Source organism: Heterocephalus glaber, unplaced genomic scaffold, assembly GCF_053883595.1.
Source record: "Heterocephalus glaber isolate CG9 unplaced genomic scaffold, H.glaber_assembly_v1.0 deba00001781, whole genome shotgun sequence".
NCBI lineage: Eukaryota > Metazoa > Chordata > Mammalia > Rodentia > Bathyergidae > Heterocephalus > Heterocephalus glaber.
In genome coordinates, this window is record NW_028258467.1 from 8295138 (window position 1) to 8311843 (window position 16706).

Genomic DNA, 16706 nt, shown 5'->3' on the forward strand with positions numbered 1-16706 from the left:
TTCAAATGAATCTGCTCTTTCCAAGATGTTGGACAATGACTCCAAAGACAGGTTCACTTTGCCCTTTGTCTTTCCCCTTACCTCATGTAATTCATGACAGATGAATCAGGAGAAAAGGAGCCTTCCTTAGATCTACCTTCTGGGGTATTGGGCTTCTTAACACCACTCTTCCAAGCTGTATGATCTTGCTTGTTTCAGCCTCTGAGGTAGCTACATCAGCCACATAGAAATAGTATTATGGAAAAAGATATGTGTGTGCATATGTGTCCTTGTGTGTGTGTGTGTGTGTGTGTGTGTGGTCACACACCATGTATTTCAGATGAATCACTATAATCCTGTGAGACTGTATCACCTAATGACCTCATAGCCATCTTAGTTTGTATAAATACAGTCTATGATTTTCAACAATGACAAAATCATCTAGGAGCACATTTTTCAGAATCTGTCTCCATAATTAAGTGGTTCATGACCGTATGTATTGAACTATCAGTATGATTAGCTATGTTAAATGGACCAAAGAGTGCATTGTGCACCTATAGAGCTCTCTCACATTATATTCTAGAGTAGACTGTTTCATATTTTAACATGAATATAACCCCTTCCCACTGCCTTGGTATTTTGTATTTTATGCTTGGCATTATCACTTGGTAAATGCACATCATGAATCAGTCTTCACCTCTCCTTTCCTTTCAGTTACGGACGAGTTTATGCTGCCGACCCCTACCACCACACACTTGCTCCAGCCCCCACCTACGGCGTTGGTGCCATGGTGAGTATGATTGCTCCTTGTCCTCACTTCTTCCTGCCTCCCGTCCCTTCCCCCAGCTGGGACCTTAGTATGGGTTGACGGTTGACATCCTCTCACTTTCCCTTAATTGAATTTGTCTCTTGTGCTAACAGCAGCTAAAATGCCACATTAATCCTCCCAGTAAACTTGATAAATGTCTTAATTTCTTGGCAATGTAGTGCATGTAAGTTATTATATTTCTAATTTTGCAAGTCTCACCTAGCAGAGCACTTACCTTAATGGAATAATTAGTCATTTTGATAATTAAATCCATCACTAACAGAATGCAGTGTCAATGCAGAACTTTTTTTTTCTTTTTTTCCCTCCCTCGCTGCTCATTCACATAGCCCCAAGGTTCCAGCCCCAGCACAGACTTCAGAGGAGCTAAGCTGCACACTTCCAGGCCTCTGCTGTCAGGCAGCTGAGAATCTGACTGCCTCTCCTCCCCTTTTACAATTCATGTTTAAAGTCATAGTCGCCCAGGAAAGAAAATAGAGAGAGGGGCACACTTTGTGTGTGTGCCTAGTACATATGAATTTAGAGGGTATCAGCTGGGTTTGGGGTTGTCTTTTGTTTCAGGGGAATCTGGGTTTTTGTTTTGGGAAGGGTAAAGGGGAGGGCAAAAACGGGAGGTGAGGGTGGGGTGAATTTGCCTGTACTTGTTCAAACTTCTATGCACTAAAACTCTTGAGTACAGTAAGACGTGCCCATCATGTGAGAGTGAATGCAATCATTACAAAGCTTTGGCATGCAGTTTTCTGCTTGGATCAACAATATCAGTCCTTATCCTAAAAAGAAACCCCATAGGCATTCATTTGAATCGCCAATACTTTTAGAAAAAGAAAATGGTTGAGTACCACCTCACAGCCATTGAAAGCCATGGCCAGACATTTCCCTGGAGCTTGGTCATAGAAACCCAACCAGGATTTGGAAACTTGTTGTTTTGCACAAGCTTAATTATGTCCAGCAATGCATCTGTACAATCCTCTCTCAAGGTCAGATTCTATACAGATTGCTGAGCCAAGCCAGGAAGTAGATTTAGATTTCTATCATGATTCTGCATTCAACAACTCCACTTCCACACGTCCATTTGAGGGATGTCGTGGAAAGGAGAGTTGAATCCCTACCTTCAATAAATCATCTAGATTCAGCTTTCCCCAAAGGAACATAACATTAATTAATCAATCAATGAAAGAAACAAACTAAATGAGACAGTGCGAATCCTTCAATTGTCCAGTTTGTACCAAAATCCTTGTAGTTAATAGGACTGGCTGACAGGATTTAGCTTTATAGCGATTTTCTTTATAAGGAGCTTTTGGGGAGGCCAAGACAGGCCCTATCTTGAGCTCTCCAAAAGTGACCTGGGATGGGTAAGGGGGTGCCTCCATTTTGGTTGGTTTTGAGTGTCTTTTTTTCACATTAGTCTTTTTGATGATCCACATGTTGCAAAAGGAAAATGTAAAAAACACACCCCTCAAATTGCTTTGTTTCAGAATGCTTTTGCACCCTTGACTGATGCCAAGACTAGGAGCCATGCTGATGATGTGGGTCTCGTTCTTTCTTCATTGCAGGCTAGTATATACCGAGGGGGATACAACCGTTTTGCTCCATACTAAATGACAAAACCATAAAAACCTTCCAATGTGGGGAGAAAGGAAGCTTTCCGAGGCCTGAGTATTGCAATACATGCAGTAGTGCATCATTTTAGCAACTCTAAAAAAATAAAATAAAATAATAAAAAAGAGGAAAAAATTACATTTTTTATCTTATACCTCAGATATTTTGTTCTGTGTATTTTAATATTGTGGGTCTTTAATTTCTGAAGGTTCCGTAGTTTGGTTGCTGGCTGTAGGAGTTTTTTTGTGGTTGATCTAGAGAGACACTAGATATGAATAAAAATTGGTTTAGGGCCATATCCAGAGTGCTATATTATGTAAATGAATTATATATGCTGAATCTGAAGCTACTGGGTTAAGCTGTTTGGGAAGAGTGTAAGTGACTATAGTAGTCATTTTTTTTCTGCATCTGCATTATTTTATTTTGTGAAAGGGAAGGTCGGGAGGGGCTTAGGGGTCTGGGACTGGGGTTTGGCCGAAGAAAAAAGTATAGTAACTGATGAATCTAAACGACCCACTGCACCAACTATCATATATCTATGGTTCTAAGTTACTCATTGCCAGTTCAAGCCAAAGGTTATGTTGTTAAGGGGCTGCTTCTAGTAGCACTTGTGCATTGGATTTGAATGAAGCTGTGCAAACCCACCCTTAAAACCATTCCACCCGGCAGTATTCAGCTTCTTAACCAGCCACTAGTTATTTAGGCAAAAACTACTAGTTAGGCCATCAACAAGTATTCTTTTTATATTTCTTCCAGTATAATAAATTATTGATATCATTGCTGACTTTTATATTATGGGAGGGAAAAAATAACATTAATAAAAAGGTGATAAAAAGCACTGTTTCTATTTTTTTCTTTTTTTCCAAAAAAAAGAAAGTAATAAAAACTTAAATTCTTTGTACCAGTTAAAAAATGTATAAAATTTACATCTGTGCAGTGGAGTTGTTAAGTTCTAGAAACAGTCAATGAAGCTTTAGTTTTAGCTTAGTAGAACAACTGTTAGAGACAGACGTATAATTTTTATGGAATTACATGATAATCATATTCGGATTTATAGACGCATTTTACAAGTATTGCAATCATTGAGTAGAGATAATCATGGTATTTTCATCAGCTTGGTACTTTTTGAAACATGACTATGTTGTGTGAGCAAACTGTAATTTTTCAGTCTGTGAAAAGCCTGCCCTTCCACCTCTCTGCCATGCCCCAGTACTATCTTATACCAGTACCTTTAGCTCTGTTTCCAAGGCCCAGGACACTTGTCAGAAGGAAGCAAAAAATAGATGCCCCCTCTTCATCCCCAAAGAGCAAAACCCCTCACCTTCTGTCGATTGCAGGGCCAGAGCTACACAGCTGAAAAATTGCAGCTTGTCTGTATTTCTTCTGTTTGAACCCTTCCCATGTTGTCCTGTTTACAAGTTAACCTAAGTTGGGGTATCTGTCACGGGTCTTCCTGTTTTTGTATTTAAATTTAAAAAAAAAACTAAATAAAACAGCAGCAGCAAGCTGTCCCCGCGTAGTTTTGCTGCCATACTTAAATCCTCATGTGTGCAGTGCAGGCCCTACGGCACGCACTTTAGTAAGTTATCAACTCACTGCTGTGACCTGCCAATCCGCTGTAACAACTCTGCTTTAAAACAAAACGAAACAAAAGTTTAAAAAAAAAAGTGTTTGTGATCCAGCTTTTCCTTGTCATCCTATGTGCATGCCGTAAACTCAGTTGGATATTAAACCATCAATAAAGTTTCACAAGATTTGAAAACAAAGTTTCTGTAGCTTCCATATCTAAGACAGACTACAGTGATCTTGAAAAGAGAAAGAAGGGGGGGGGGGTGATGCTGAGCAGCCAAAAGCATAGAAATCGTTCTTTTCACCAGACTTTTTTGGGTGGGGAGGGAAGAGTAAAAGGGGTGTTTTAAAGCATTACCAGGACATTGTCATTCCCCATCTGGAAAGCAGTGTGATAACACTGGGGGTCTGCTTGATGCTATTCAAGGAAGCAATTTGCTAAAATGCTATGGCCTCCTGCCCCAGAGGGAAGAAAGATAATAGGAACAGGGGGCTGGGAAGAATGACTAGATTTTTCCCAATTGCCTCAGATTTCAAAATCCAGAATTTACATTGTGTTTGGAATCACAAACAGAACTCTTACTGTGTTGGTTAAAGTAAAATTCATTTGCAGTTTTGATTTTCATCAATGAGCTGTACTTTCCCCCATGATTGTATGTAGCTTTAATAAAATCATTTAGGGCAAGTGGGTGCCAACCAATGTTGCAGAATGTTTTGTCTCGGCACTCTGCCAAGATGCCAGTAAGTCATTTTAAAATGTATGTCAGAGGTGTAAACAGACATTTTGGATTTTTTTAAACAGTATTTATTTGGAATGTTTTCATTTATCTAAATAACTATTGCTATTATGACATATGGAAAAAAGATTACTATCATGTGTGGCATATAGTGACTTCTTAACACACACATCATGCAATCTGCAAACCCAGAAAATGTGTATATCTGTCTTTAGAAATTAGTGTTTCTATCACTTACAGTGGTTTGTGAATAAAGAAAACTGGTTTGTAATATCAAAAAAATAAAAGCTTAGTCTGAAAAGGTATGTGTGAGTTGGTGTTCTGAGTTCTTTTGCTTCTATGGGTGCCCTCCGGGGATAGAGTCCTCATCCACACATGTGGCTGCACTTGCGCCTGCAGGTACATGGGGTGGCTGCTGCCAACAGCTCTGGAGGCTGCCTTGGTCACAAGTAGACCAGGTGCCACCTGAAAGTACTCTGGTTACCGGATTTAGCTCAGTGGTTCCACTGCCTGCCTCCCAAGCGCAAGGTTCCGAGTTCGATCCCAAGTCCAAAAAAAAAAAAAAAAAAAGTACTCTAGTTATTTGGTTCAGAGCACTTCCCCTCCTCACTCATCTGTCCGAATAAGTCAGAAGTCACAGATGTTTAAGAAAGTTCAAACTTCACTGAGCTTAGCAGTTCCCCAGCATGGAAATGTCAGCCTTTGGTTTAAAACAAAACACCACCACACTGTGCATATCAAGTGAAGGGTGTTCATACTGCTAGTATACCTTGTCCGGAGGCACTGAATGAGGAAAATGAACAAACTATAAATGCTGGTGTCTACTTGCGTTGAGGGCTTACTATGCACCAAGAGACTTACACTCGCTCTTGTGTTCCTGGTTTCATTTAATGATTTAAGGATTCCATTAGTGTTAAACTCTCCACCCCATTTAGTTACTAAAGAATATCCTAATTCTACCTAATTTACTTATCTTAATAGCTCTTTCAAGTCTGGGCACATGCAAACGCTAAAAAAATGTGAGGTCTCCATTTCCATGTGGATTCTGTCACTTGCTAGGTCAGTAGCATCCAGGGAAAGTTAGGCCAAGGCACTGGGCTCCACATCTGCAGTACAAGATTCTAAAACCATGTACCTCTTAGTATTGTTATATGGAATAAAGAAAGCAATCTATGTCGAGTGCTTATAGCAACACTTAAGAAGTTGCAAGCTGTGATATTTATAGGTAAAACAGTTGAGGCATAAGGAGGCTAATTATGATCACACATCAAGTGAACAAGGAGGCTAGACTGACAGTACCTAATAGAAAATGTTCTCATCTGTCCCATGAGAACTTTAGGGGTGAGAAGTTACACCTCAAATGTCCCCAGAGGATTTTGGTTCTCCCATCTTCTTACCACACTGAGGGTTAACTTACAGTGTGAATTATACCATTTCAAATATGTTCTTGAAACCATCATGCTAAATAAAATAAGCATGACACAGAAGATTAAATATGGTATGGTTCCTTTTATAAGAGAAACCCAAAGTATAAATACAGGAAAAGCAAAATATAGGACAAATGATAGGAAAGAGGAAGATAAACTTTGTGGAGATGGGAAGGTGATCTGAGGATGTGGTGAAGGGGAAGTAAAAAGGATAAAGACATGATACATGTATGTATCAATTCCCAAGATGAATTTATTCATCATGTATCACCAACATATACTAATAAAAATGCCCCCAAATCAAGTATATTTAATGGTCCCTTCTCTGCAGACTCCCTATCTGGGCCAGTTACAATCAACGTTTATTGCCCTATGTCAGTTGAACATAAAAGATGGTTACCCATATTTTGTACATGAAGACGAGGAGGTTCCAGAAGCTCAAATGATTTGTGTGAAGTAACATCTAGTGACTGTTGGAAGCCTACTGCAGCAGATCTGCCCAAGCCTTGAGTCTGTGCCCTCTGAAAACTTCGGTGCTGTTATTGCTAATGAAGGTTATGGTAATGTTAAACTGAAGTTCTGGTGGTCTTCCAACAAAATTTGTAAGAAAATATTAAAACAAAGGTGTCACTAAGTTTATCCTGACAGGTGGCAAGAGGGAGGTGCTCATCTCCTAAAATAACTGAGCCCCTTCCCCATTCCATGGGAGGATATAAATGAAATGACAAAGTAACTACATTGGAATTGCCAAAAGCAGGCTTTTCTCTAAAAATGTAGGTAAGCATATACATTTCATGTGAAATGTAAAGAAAATTTAAATGACAACAGAAGTGAAGGAATTGCTTGCTTATCATCCTGCTTATCATCTCTTTAGAGTGTGGGAAGAAGTGGGAAAACAAGTCCAGAGGGGCACACGTTTTGTGTATACATAGAGGCTGTTGTTTTCTTTGAATAATGCCTGAGAGGTAGCCATAGCCTCATCCCACTTACAGTATATTTCTTTTCTTCCCCCTTAAATTGTTTTATTGGTACATGATAGTTGTTCCCGCTTAAATTTTTTTCTTATGTGCTCAAAAGAAAAAACATTAAAGCTGGAACAACTATCAGTCCCAATTTGCCATTCATTACCCCAACCACGTATATTATTTATGTCATCTGAAGCCCTTGTCTACGTCCTGGGAAATCAGCATCCTTCTGCTTAACAGGTATTGTTCTTATGTTTGCACACACAGGAGAAAAAGCCCTGTACTACTGACCACTTCACTCCAACATGCAGCTCACAGAATTCCTCTCTCAGATACACCTGGCAAGCCAGTTAAAAAAGTAAATACTGAGCCACTCTGCTTTCCTTACTCCCTAGGCTAAGAACAACCATTTTCTAGGAGTCTGAGGCAGGAGGATCCCAAGTTCAAGCCCCACCCAGGAAACTTAGTGCCTTAGGGAGACCCTGTCTTGAAATTTAAAAATAAGAGCTGGGAATGTAGTTCAGTGGGAAGGCTCTGGGTTCAACCCCTAGTACCACACACACACACACACACACACACACACACACACACATAAAAGAACCACTCTTGTCCAAGAGGTGTTATCTTCCAGTGAACTCGAATGTGGCCATGCTTGAATCCCCTGCAGATCTGATATGTAGAAATTTGGAAGAGCTGATGAATACACATGTATGTAACACTCATAAGCTGTGTGTACAGTATATACATTCACAGCACATACATCCATGTACTATACAAAGAAGAATATTTTCAACCCTCCTGACAATCTGTGATTATTTTTTCACTAATAAATTCAAGAACTAGGACTGAAAATAATTTCACTGATATCACTGGTGGAGAGATGAAAGTCATTTTTTGTTGAGAAATTTACAAAAGCTGTTTTCAGGGAGATTCATTTGTTTTTCATACCAGATAGTAGGTATACATATGCACATGTATATTATATATTTGGGACATTTGTATGTAAACTCTCAAGGTGCAATGTTTACTGAAAGGTATGGAATTCTCAGTGTACAATTGCTCAACACTCAACCTGATGCTTGACCTAGAGCCAAGGGCCAATTCCTCTTCTGCATGACCTAAAGCAGACTTCTTCACTTCCTCGGTACAACTGTGCTTTCTCATCACTGTTATTGACAGTCTTGGAGGAGGTAGGCTTGGGGCCGTGCAGTTGCCCTTTTGGAGGGTTTCCTCAGAGATCCCAGTCCTCCTTCATATGCTGTGCACACATTTGGTTCTTGAAACCTGGGGAGGCCCCAAAGTTACACCCTGAGGCCTGGTTAATGACAGCTGACCTGATCATAGATCACTGGCCTGGAGAAATGAGTTTGCCAATCATCTCAAAGAGAAGTTATTTTCTGAGTAATAAGATGGGAATATGAGGACAACATCGATCTGGCTTTAAAAAGTGAAAGTGCCATTTGCCAAAGGGAACAAATGTTTTAGTTTGCATGGAGAATAAAATTAATAACAGCCAATATTTTTCAAATACATTGGAAGTTACACTACAAATGCATTTAATCTATATATCTACCCACACATACATGGCTCCAATCCGTACACAGGTGACATTTATATCTGTGGACCTCTTTTTCAGTGACCTCACCTGTAACATGAGGACAATAGTAAGATCCTCCCCACAGGGCTCTTGTGACAAGAAGATGCACTGAGTGGTCTGGAGCTGTAGCTCAGTGGTAGAGCATGTGCTCAGCATGCCCAGGGTTAGGTTCAATCCCCAGTACTGAGCAAAACAATAACAAACAAACAAACAAACAAACCAAACATGTAAAACACTTAGCCTAGTATATAGCATTTGTCCTTTTAAATAATTGTTTCTATACTTATTTAAAGAATTTATATCCATATATATTCTATGGATGCAAGTTTTATACATATTTATATGATATATGTGTATATACTCACAGATCCATATAGTTCTATACATCTCAAATAAATATCTTTCTAGATACATAAAGATACCAAATACTTTTCAATAGTTTTATTTTTATGCATTTGCGTAACTGAAATATATATATATATACATATGCTAATTCTTAATGGAGCACTGAGGTATATAAGTAGAGTAAGTGATCAACAAATGGGAATTGTTACCATTGTTATGATAAACTGACTTAATCCTCACCACTTGGCAAGGTAAGTGTATTACTTCTCTTCCAACCCCCCAGTTGATCCAAGAGAAACCAGAGGCTCAGGCCAAGCTGCACACTTGTTCAGGATGCACAGTTACCATACAGTGGGGCTGAGTCTGGTCACCCGCTCATTCCAAAGTATTCACTGCTATAAGCTCAACAATGCCTCACATACACCCTGAGCTTCTTCCTCACAGCCACCCAGATAAGAACTTGGTCCCACATCACAAAGCTTACAAGAATCAGGGGCCCTAGCCCAATCCAGGCTCGAGATTCTGTCCTCCTCACTGGACCTAGCTTTAGAGACCACCTGGTGAGCCCAGGCTTAGATGGTGGGGACAGGAAGAGCAGGCCCCAGAGTGTGTCTGAGAGCACACCACCCACTCCTCACAAGAGTATAACTGTGTGCCTGTGACTTTGACATCTAGCCTCTCTGACTGAGACAGATGGTGTTTTGCCTGAATGAAGCAAAAAGTCAGCGAGAGCAGGAGAATTCCCCAGGCTCTAAAGGGAAAGAAAAAACGAATGGATGTAGGTAGAAAATAGAAGAGCAGAGACCCAGGAAGTAGGGTAATGGTGGTACAGCAGGCAGGTGATGGCGGAGAGGCATAGAATGCAAATTGGGAGCCCATCAGCATACAGGCTTCTGCCGACCTTAAACAGAACAATACATCCCCTGCCACTCCCACCCCATAAAGAAATCTGCCTTTAAAGCAGACAGCTAGAACTTTGGATCGAAAATGAAACTCTCATGCTCACATCTGGAAAGTCAAACTTTCTGTAGCCACACGGGGAAGTTGTCGAGAACTGAGTACCAGGTCAGAGGCAGCACACACAGCTCCACTTTTATCTCCCCCAAACACTCCCAGGCTGATGAACAGCATTGAAATTCATTACTGCAAGGAGGGTTTCAGCTCAGAACTGCTGCTTGGCTGGCTGGCTGAGTTGTCAGCATCACTGGCTTGCCGCTGCTTTTTCCTTTTCTATTTTCCTAAACTATGTGACTAGATGATGTATTGTTCTTTCTATTATTCCCCTTTGTTCAAATACCCAATCTTCTCCTCTTACTCCAAAGACAGACAGAGAAGGGGGGTGGGGGGAGATATCACCTTCTTTATGCAAAAAAGGAAGAAAAAAAGTGGGGGGAGAAACCCACCAAACTTTCAAATTTAGTTACACCATTCAGCTACTAAAATTCACATTAAAAAGTTGTTTATGCCTGACATGGAAGGAGAAAAACATAAAATCCTCCCTCCTTGAAATCATTTCTCCATCGCTTAAAAACAAAACAAAATGATGCCTCTAAACTGATGGAAGATGACGAATGTGTTTCCATTAAGCCACCAAAGACTGAAGAGCTAGGCCTACAGCTGTAAGAATGGAAATACGGACAGCAAAGTTTACTGGTTAGATCTCTTTTCCTTTTCTTTTAATTTCTAGATGAATGTGAGTTTGAATCCTTTCTCTAGTGTGTGATCTTAGGTAATTTATTTAGCCTTTCTGGGCTTTCACATTAGTAAAATGCCTCATCATATTTCAATGAGAATTCCGTAAAATTGTGTAACACTGAGAGGTTTGGGTTCTGGAATAGTCACTCACCTTCCCCTCGGGGACAAAAACCCCTTGTTAAAAGGCAAGACACACAATTTTATAACTGCAGGAGGGAGTTTCAGAGAGGCTAAGTTTGGGAACCCCTTAAAACTGTTCCTGACACTTTTCGTGGTGCTTTAAAATTTAGGTGCATCACAGTAGCAGCCACCCCAAAAAAGGACCAGGAGGCTCTACTTTGGGTTTGCACATCTGTGAATGGATATCCATGGATCCCTGGGAAATAACGAAAGTGCCAGAGCTCAGCCCACGCATCTCAGCTCCGCACCATTCTTAACCAAGACATGTGATCAATCACATTACACCACTTCCTCTTTAGTAAGACAGGGGGAAATGTAATTTCCTCTGAAGCTGACTTTTAGAAAGAGGGGAGAGACATAACGAAGTGTGCAGTGTGTGGAAAATGAGCCTTAAACATCAATACGTCTTCTCTCCTTGCCCTTTCATTAGCCTTGAGATATTATTTTACCCTGGAATGTATCACTTCCTGGTTTAAAGGACTTAAAACAAAATACCCAGTGTCAACAACAACAACAACAACAACAAACTATTTATATTCACTGAGACCCACAGTTTGTCCCTCAAACATCACAATAGCAACACATAGCCATGCTGTCCTCCAGTGCTAATGTCTACTGCTGTGAAATAGTTTGCAACATCTTTAGAAACTTAAAGCACATATTCATGACCTCACAGTGTCCAGGGTTTGAGATTTCAGGCATGAGTTCTCTGTTCAGATCTCTCCAGCAGAAACTAAGGTGCTAGCAAGGTAGCTTCTTATCTAAGGCTTCAAACTGTCTCCCACATTCATCACAGTTGTTAGCAGAACTGAATTCCTTCTAGAGAGATAACTGGGGTCCCCATGTGGATGATAGCTGTTGGCAAGTGGCTTCTTTCAGCTCCTAAAAGCCACCTGCAGTTCCTTCCCATGGGACCTCATGGGACCACGTGGATGTTTGCTGTCGTCCAGGTGAGCATGGCATACCTTTCTGACTTCTTCACCTGCATTAATTAGGTCAGGCTCAACCAGGGAAATTTCCCTTTGCATTAACACAGTCAGTCGATGAATAACATGTTACTGCAATCCAGGGAGTGGTGACTCATCACAGACAAGGCCCTTACTACACTCCTAGAGAGATTTATATGAAGTTTGTTCCCCAGCTGTAGAAATCCTGGAGACCACTTAACATCCTTCCCACCACACCATGTGAATGTGTTTGTTTGTATCAACAATGCAAAACATCACACCTTTGTGACAAGAACCACTTTATCCCTAATTCTGAACTTTCAAGGTTAGACAAAGCCGTGTCTCTTTTCTGGATAAGAAACTTGAGATTCAGAAAAATAAGAAGAGGCTACATAGCTAAGCTGAGGCCAGAGTAGAAGCTTGGTCTTTTTTAACAGGAAAACCTGGGAAGGGGCCCCTGTGTCTCGGTGCACTGTCAATGGTACTATGTTCCCAGAGCTTTAACCATGGGTGTCTGACACTTAGAGACACAGAAAAGCGCTTATAGTGTTATGCCTCATTGCATAACAAATTATCCCAACATTTAGTAGCTTAAAGAACAAAAATTTATTACTTCACAGTTCTGCGCACCAGAACCCAGATGGTACCAGTCTGTCACAAGAGTCCAAAGGGGTTTGGAGCCAAAATCATGCAAAGGGTTGACCTGGGTTTGAGCCATTTCCCAAGCTCACTCTCAAGATCAGTGAGATTCTGTACCTTGCAGACCAGACTGAGGGTCCAAATTTCTTCCTTGGGCCCAAAGACACTCCTCAGTGCCTAGGCTAGGAAAGCCTATGAGGGGCAGTTCAGAGCTGTGCCAACTTGTTTTATTTCAACTAATAAGTGAAGAGACCCAGAGAGAGAACACCAGCAAGATCGATCCACGTAATTGATAGCCTATTCTCACAACCAGTGTCCTGTTTCTCTTGTTATATTCAGAGAAGAAAGTCACTAGATCTAGCCTATCCTCAAAGGGGAAGGGATTCCACAGCATGTGAATACCAGAAAGCAAATGCCATGGGGGTAGGGATGGCATAAGAAGCTATTTTCTCCAGTAGCTTGGACAATCTCAAGTCATGCAGGATCATCAACATTGTGCCAGTTCTTCTACTTTCCATTTCTCAATGGATTTTGCAGTTTTATTATAAAACCAAGCCAAATGCTTTGAAGAGAAAACCCTTCCATTTCAAAGTGCTATGTAGAAGAATCACAAGATGTTTTGACCCCCGTTTCAAAGTCAAACTTAACTCAGGCTGATACACTCAGGCAGAAAGAAACACAGCAGTAATCTCTGCAATTGCCAGCCAATCCACATCATTCAGTAGAATAAACCCAACCATGTTCCAGCTCTCAGACCCTTCCAGGTGCCATTGTTTGTGAGGACAACAGGTGAGACACAGCACATTAAATTAGTTCACAATGACCTCTGCTAAAGTCATTAAGTGCCCAGAAAAACCCATTTATCATCTGAAGTTTTCTCTTTATAGCCTCATCTTTCATCTGTCCCTTAAAGTTATTCCAAACTCTTCTTCAAAATATTTCTTTGGGAATTTTCCCATCTCTATGTTTTTGATTCATTTTAAGAAGGCTTTTCTTTCACAACTTTCATCAGGAGGGGTCACAGCTGGGGGAGGAAGTGTTAGTGGACCATAAGCAGCTGAGAAGTTGGTGGTTTCCATCAGCACAGACTCAGGGCTCTGGCCTGCCCTACCCCCGAGGGCCCAAGAGGCATACATTTCACCATCCCCATGTGCCGGGCAGCTTCCTAATTTATAACACACAGCAAGGATCATCAACTTATAAGGAGGAAAGGTCTGTCTGATTCAAGGTTTGATAAGTTTCAGTCTATGGTTGGCAAAGGCAGACATTATAGTGGGGAATATAGTGAGGTGAAACAAAGCTTCTCACCCCATAGCAGCCAGGAAGCAAGAGAAAGAAACAGGAAGGGGCCTAGGTCCCAATTCTGTCCTTCAAGACCCCACTTGGGACCAAGCGTTTGATTGTGTAGGCGTTGGGGGAAGCATTCCAGATCTATACTGCAGCACCCCTTCTCCATGTGTTTGTCTGGAAAATGTCCTGCTGACCTATACTTTTCCATCTAACATAATTTTTCCATTTCTGAAAATTAACCTTTGACTTTCTGCTGCTTAAATGAAGACTCCTTTTTGTGATCAATGCTGGTACATCCAAGGGGAAAGACAGCCTAAGGCTCTTGTTTTTTCTCTCAGTGTGTGGTCCCTAGATTATTTGCATCAGAATCCCTGGACAGCCTTTTTCCAGGGTAGACCTCCAGTCCTTTACAGACCTCTGGAATTCGAGACGCTGGTGTGGAGTCCACATGATTTGCCCATAGCCCAAACTTCAAAGTGGGGTGCTTCTGATCTCATCCAGGTAAGAGGACTGCAAACCCACCACACATTAGAATCTCACAAAAATGCTTGCACAAAATATCCATGTTTGCATATCAGAGAGGCTCTGATGTAATCAGTCTGAGTGGGCCTGGGCAGTGAGATTCTGTGATTTAACTAACGCTAACCCCATCCTTATTTTACATGTGGGGAAGTTGAAGTGTAAGAAGCAATTTTACCCATGTAGTTTGCAAAAGCATCCAGGATTTGAACCCAGATCTAAAGGATTCAAAAGTTTAGACTTTCGGGCCGGGGATTTAGCTCAGTGGTTTTGCTGCCTGCTGCGCAAGTGCAAGGACCCAAGTTCGATCCCCGGTACCAAAAAAAAAAAAAAAGTTTAGCCTTTTAAATTTTTAAATTAATTAATTTATTTATTGTGCTGCTGGAAATTGAGCTCAGGTTCTTCATACTGAGCTACATCATCCTGCTCTTTTTTCTTTTCTTTTCTTTTTCTTTGTTTGGTTGGTTGGTTTCTGAGACAGGGTCTCAACCACTTGATAAATGGCTCAGGCAAGGCTCATATTTACAATCCTCCTGCCTCAGCTTTCCAAAGTGGTGGGATTACAGGCCTGCACCACCATGCCCAGCTTAAATGTAACTGTAATTTTGAATTGATAAATAACAGATGTATATATTTCTGCAATACATTGTGATGTTTTGATACATGCATACATTGTGAAAGAGCAAATCAGGCAAATTAACATATTCATCACCTTAGTTAGGTGTCATTCCATTGTATTGAAAAGATTTCAAACCTACTGTTTCAGTAATTTTGAAATATACTCTACATTATTATTAAGGATAGCCATTGAGCTATGCAACAGATCATCTGAGCTCATTTCTCCTGTCTAATTGATAGTTTATTCCCTTTGACCAATATTTCTCTTTTCACGCTCCACCCTATTCCCCCTCGCTCATCCTCTGGGAACCTCCATCCTACTCTCTACTTCTATGAATTCAAAATTTTAGATTCCACATATGAGTGAGATCATGTAATATTTATCTAGTTCTACTTGGTATGTTTCACATAAATCAGAGTAAAGAGACAACCCACAAGTTGGATGAAAATATTTGTAAATCAGTCATCAGATAAGAGGCTCATACCCAAATTTAAGAAATTTCAACAACTCACGTGCACAAAAAGCACTATTATAAATGGGCTAAGGACTTGAATAAACATTTCTCCAAAAATGTCATACAAAATGCTGATAAATATATGGAAAAATGCTCAATATCATTAATAATCAGGGTGGGTATATAAATTAGTACAACCATTTTGAAAACCAATGTGAACTTTCTTCAAAACACTAAAAATAGAAACATCACATAACCTGCTTTTCCCATTTCTAGGTATATATCCAAAGAAACTGAAATCAACATATCAAAGATAAATGTCTGCACTTTTAGGTTCATTGCAACATTATTTACAATAACTGAAAGGCGACAGCAGCCAAATATCCATCCATGGATGAATATATGAGCAAATTGTTCCATATATGTGCAACAGAATACCATTGAGCCTTAAAAAATAATGAAATTCTATCATTTGCCACAACTGGGATGAATGCAAAGTGAATGCTTTTACTAGTGCTCTGTAAACCCAGGTTGATCAGATTAAGCACTTTCTAATCTCCAAGGAAACTCAAATATTAGAGCATGATTTGGCCATTGTGATCAGTATTTATCCCCAACTAGACTAAAAAAAGGACTTTTCTTATAACATCATAACACTGTTAATTCTTTCAGTTACAGTGAAGAAACTTGACTCAAACTGGTACAATGATAGCAACAACAGATGTGGGGAAAAGAGATTTATTGGACTCCACATTCACACCTGCTAATTCTACCAGTGTGAGTGCTGCCAAAACTCTCTTTCCTCATCTCTCAGCTGTGCTTTACTTAATATTTGGTTTGATTTTTTTTTTTTTTTTTACTTCAAACTGCCTCCCTCTATTTACTGGGGTAGTAACCAACTAGAATCCTTAACCCTATATTGCTCTCATTAGAAAGGTCAGTGAAACCATTGGTGTCTCTCTTGTAGGGATCATGCAGCAAAGACCTAGTAGATGCAGCAAAGACCTAGTAGATGCAGCAAAGGACTTTTTCTTATTGGTCCTGTTGGACCAATTGCTGTGCCTCTGTCTTAGCAGTAGGATGCTCTGGTTGGCAAGGCTTGCATCAACATTATTATAGAAGTTTCCATTCTTTATAAGACTAGAGATACTCCTCCGTGAAATATATCTGGTGTTACTAAAGAGGAAAATGTTCCTATGTAGATGAAAATTACAGGTGTATGCTTGATGTAGTCCAGAGCTCATTCCAGCCCCGGGACTTGAGGGCATAACCAAAATGAAAACTGTCTCAGCTGTGAACCAGGTAAACCTGTAACGCTT

At 40.3% G+C, this 16706-nt stretch overlaps 1 protein-coding gene across 50 annotated transcripts in view; it reads left to right on the plus strand.

Annotated features, from left to right (window-relative positions):
- Positions 1-5015, plus strand: part of Rbfox1 (RNA binding fox-1 homolog 1) — a 1452839-nt gene extending 1447824 nt beyond the window's left edge. For 25 of the 50 annotated variants that reach the window (XM_087202739.1, XM_087202747.1, XM_087202745.1 and 22 more), the window contains 2 exons: positions 694-769; positions 2281-5015. In XM_087202739.1, coding sequence (XP_087058865.1) covers positions 694-769; positions 2281-2403 — 199 coding nt within the window. In that variant the 3' untranslated portion in view covers positions 2404-5015. Of the gene's footprint in view, positions 1-693; positions 770-1134 lie in introns of all 50 variants that reach the window. The other 25 variants (XM_087202724.1, XM_013065590.3, XM_087202714.1 and 22 more) reach the window with 2 other exon arrangements.
- Positions 5016-16706: the final 11691 nt, after the last annotated feature.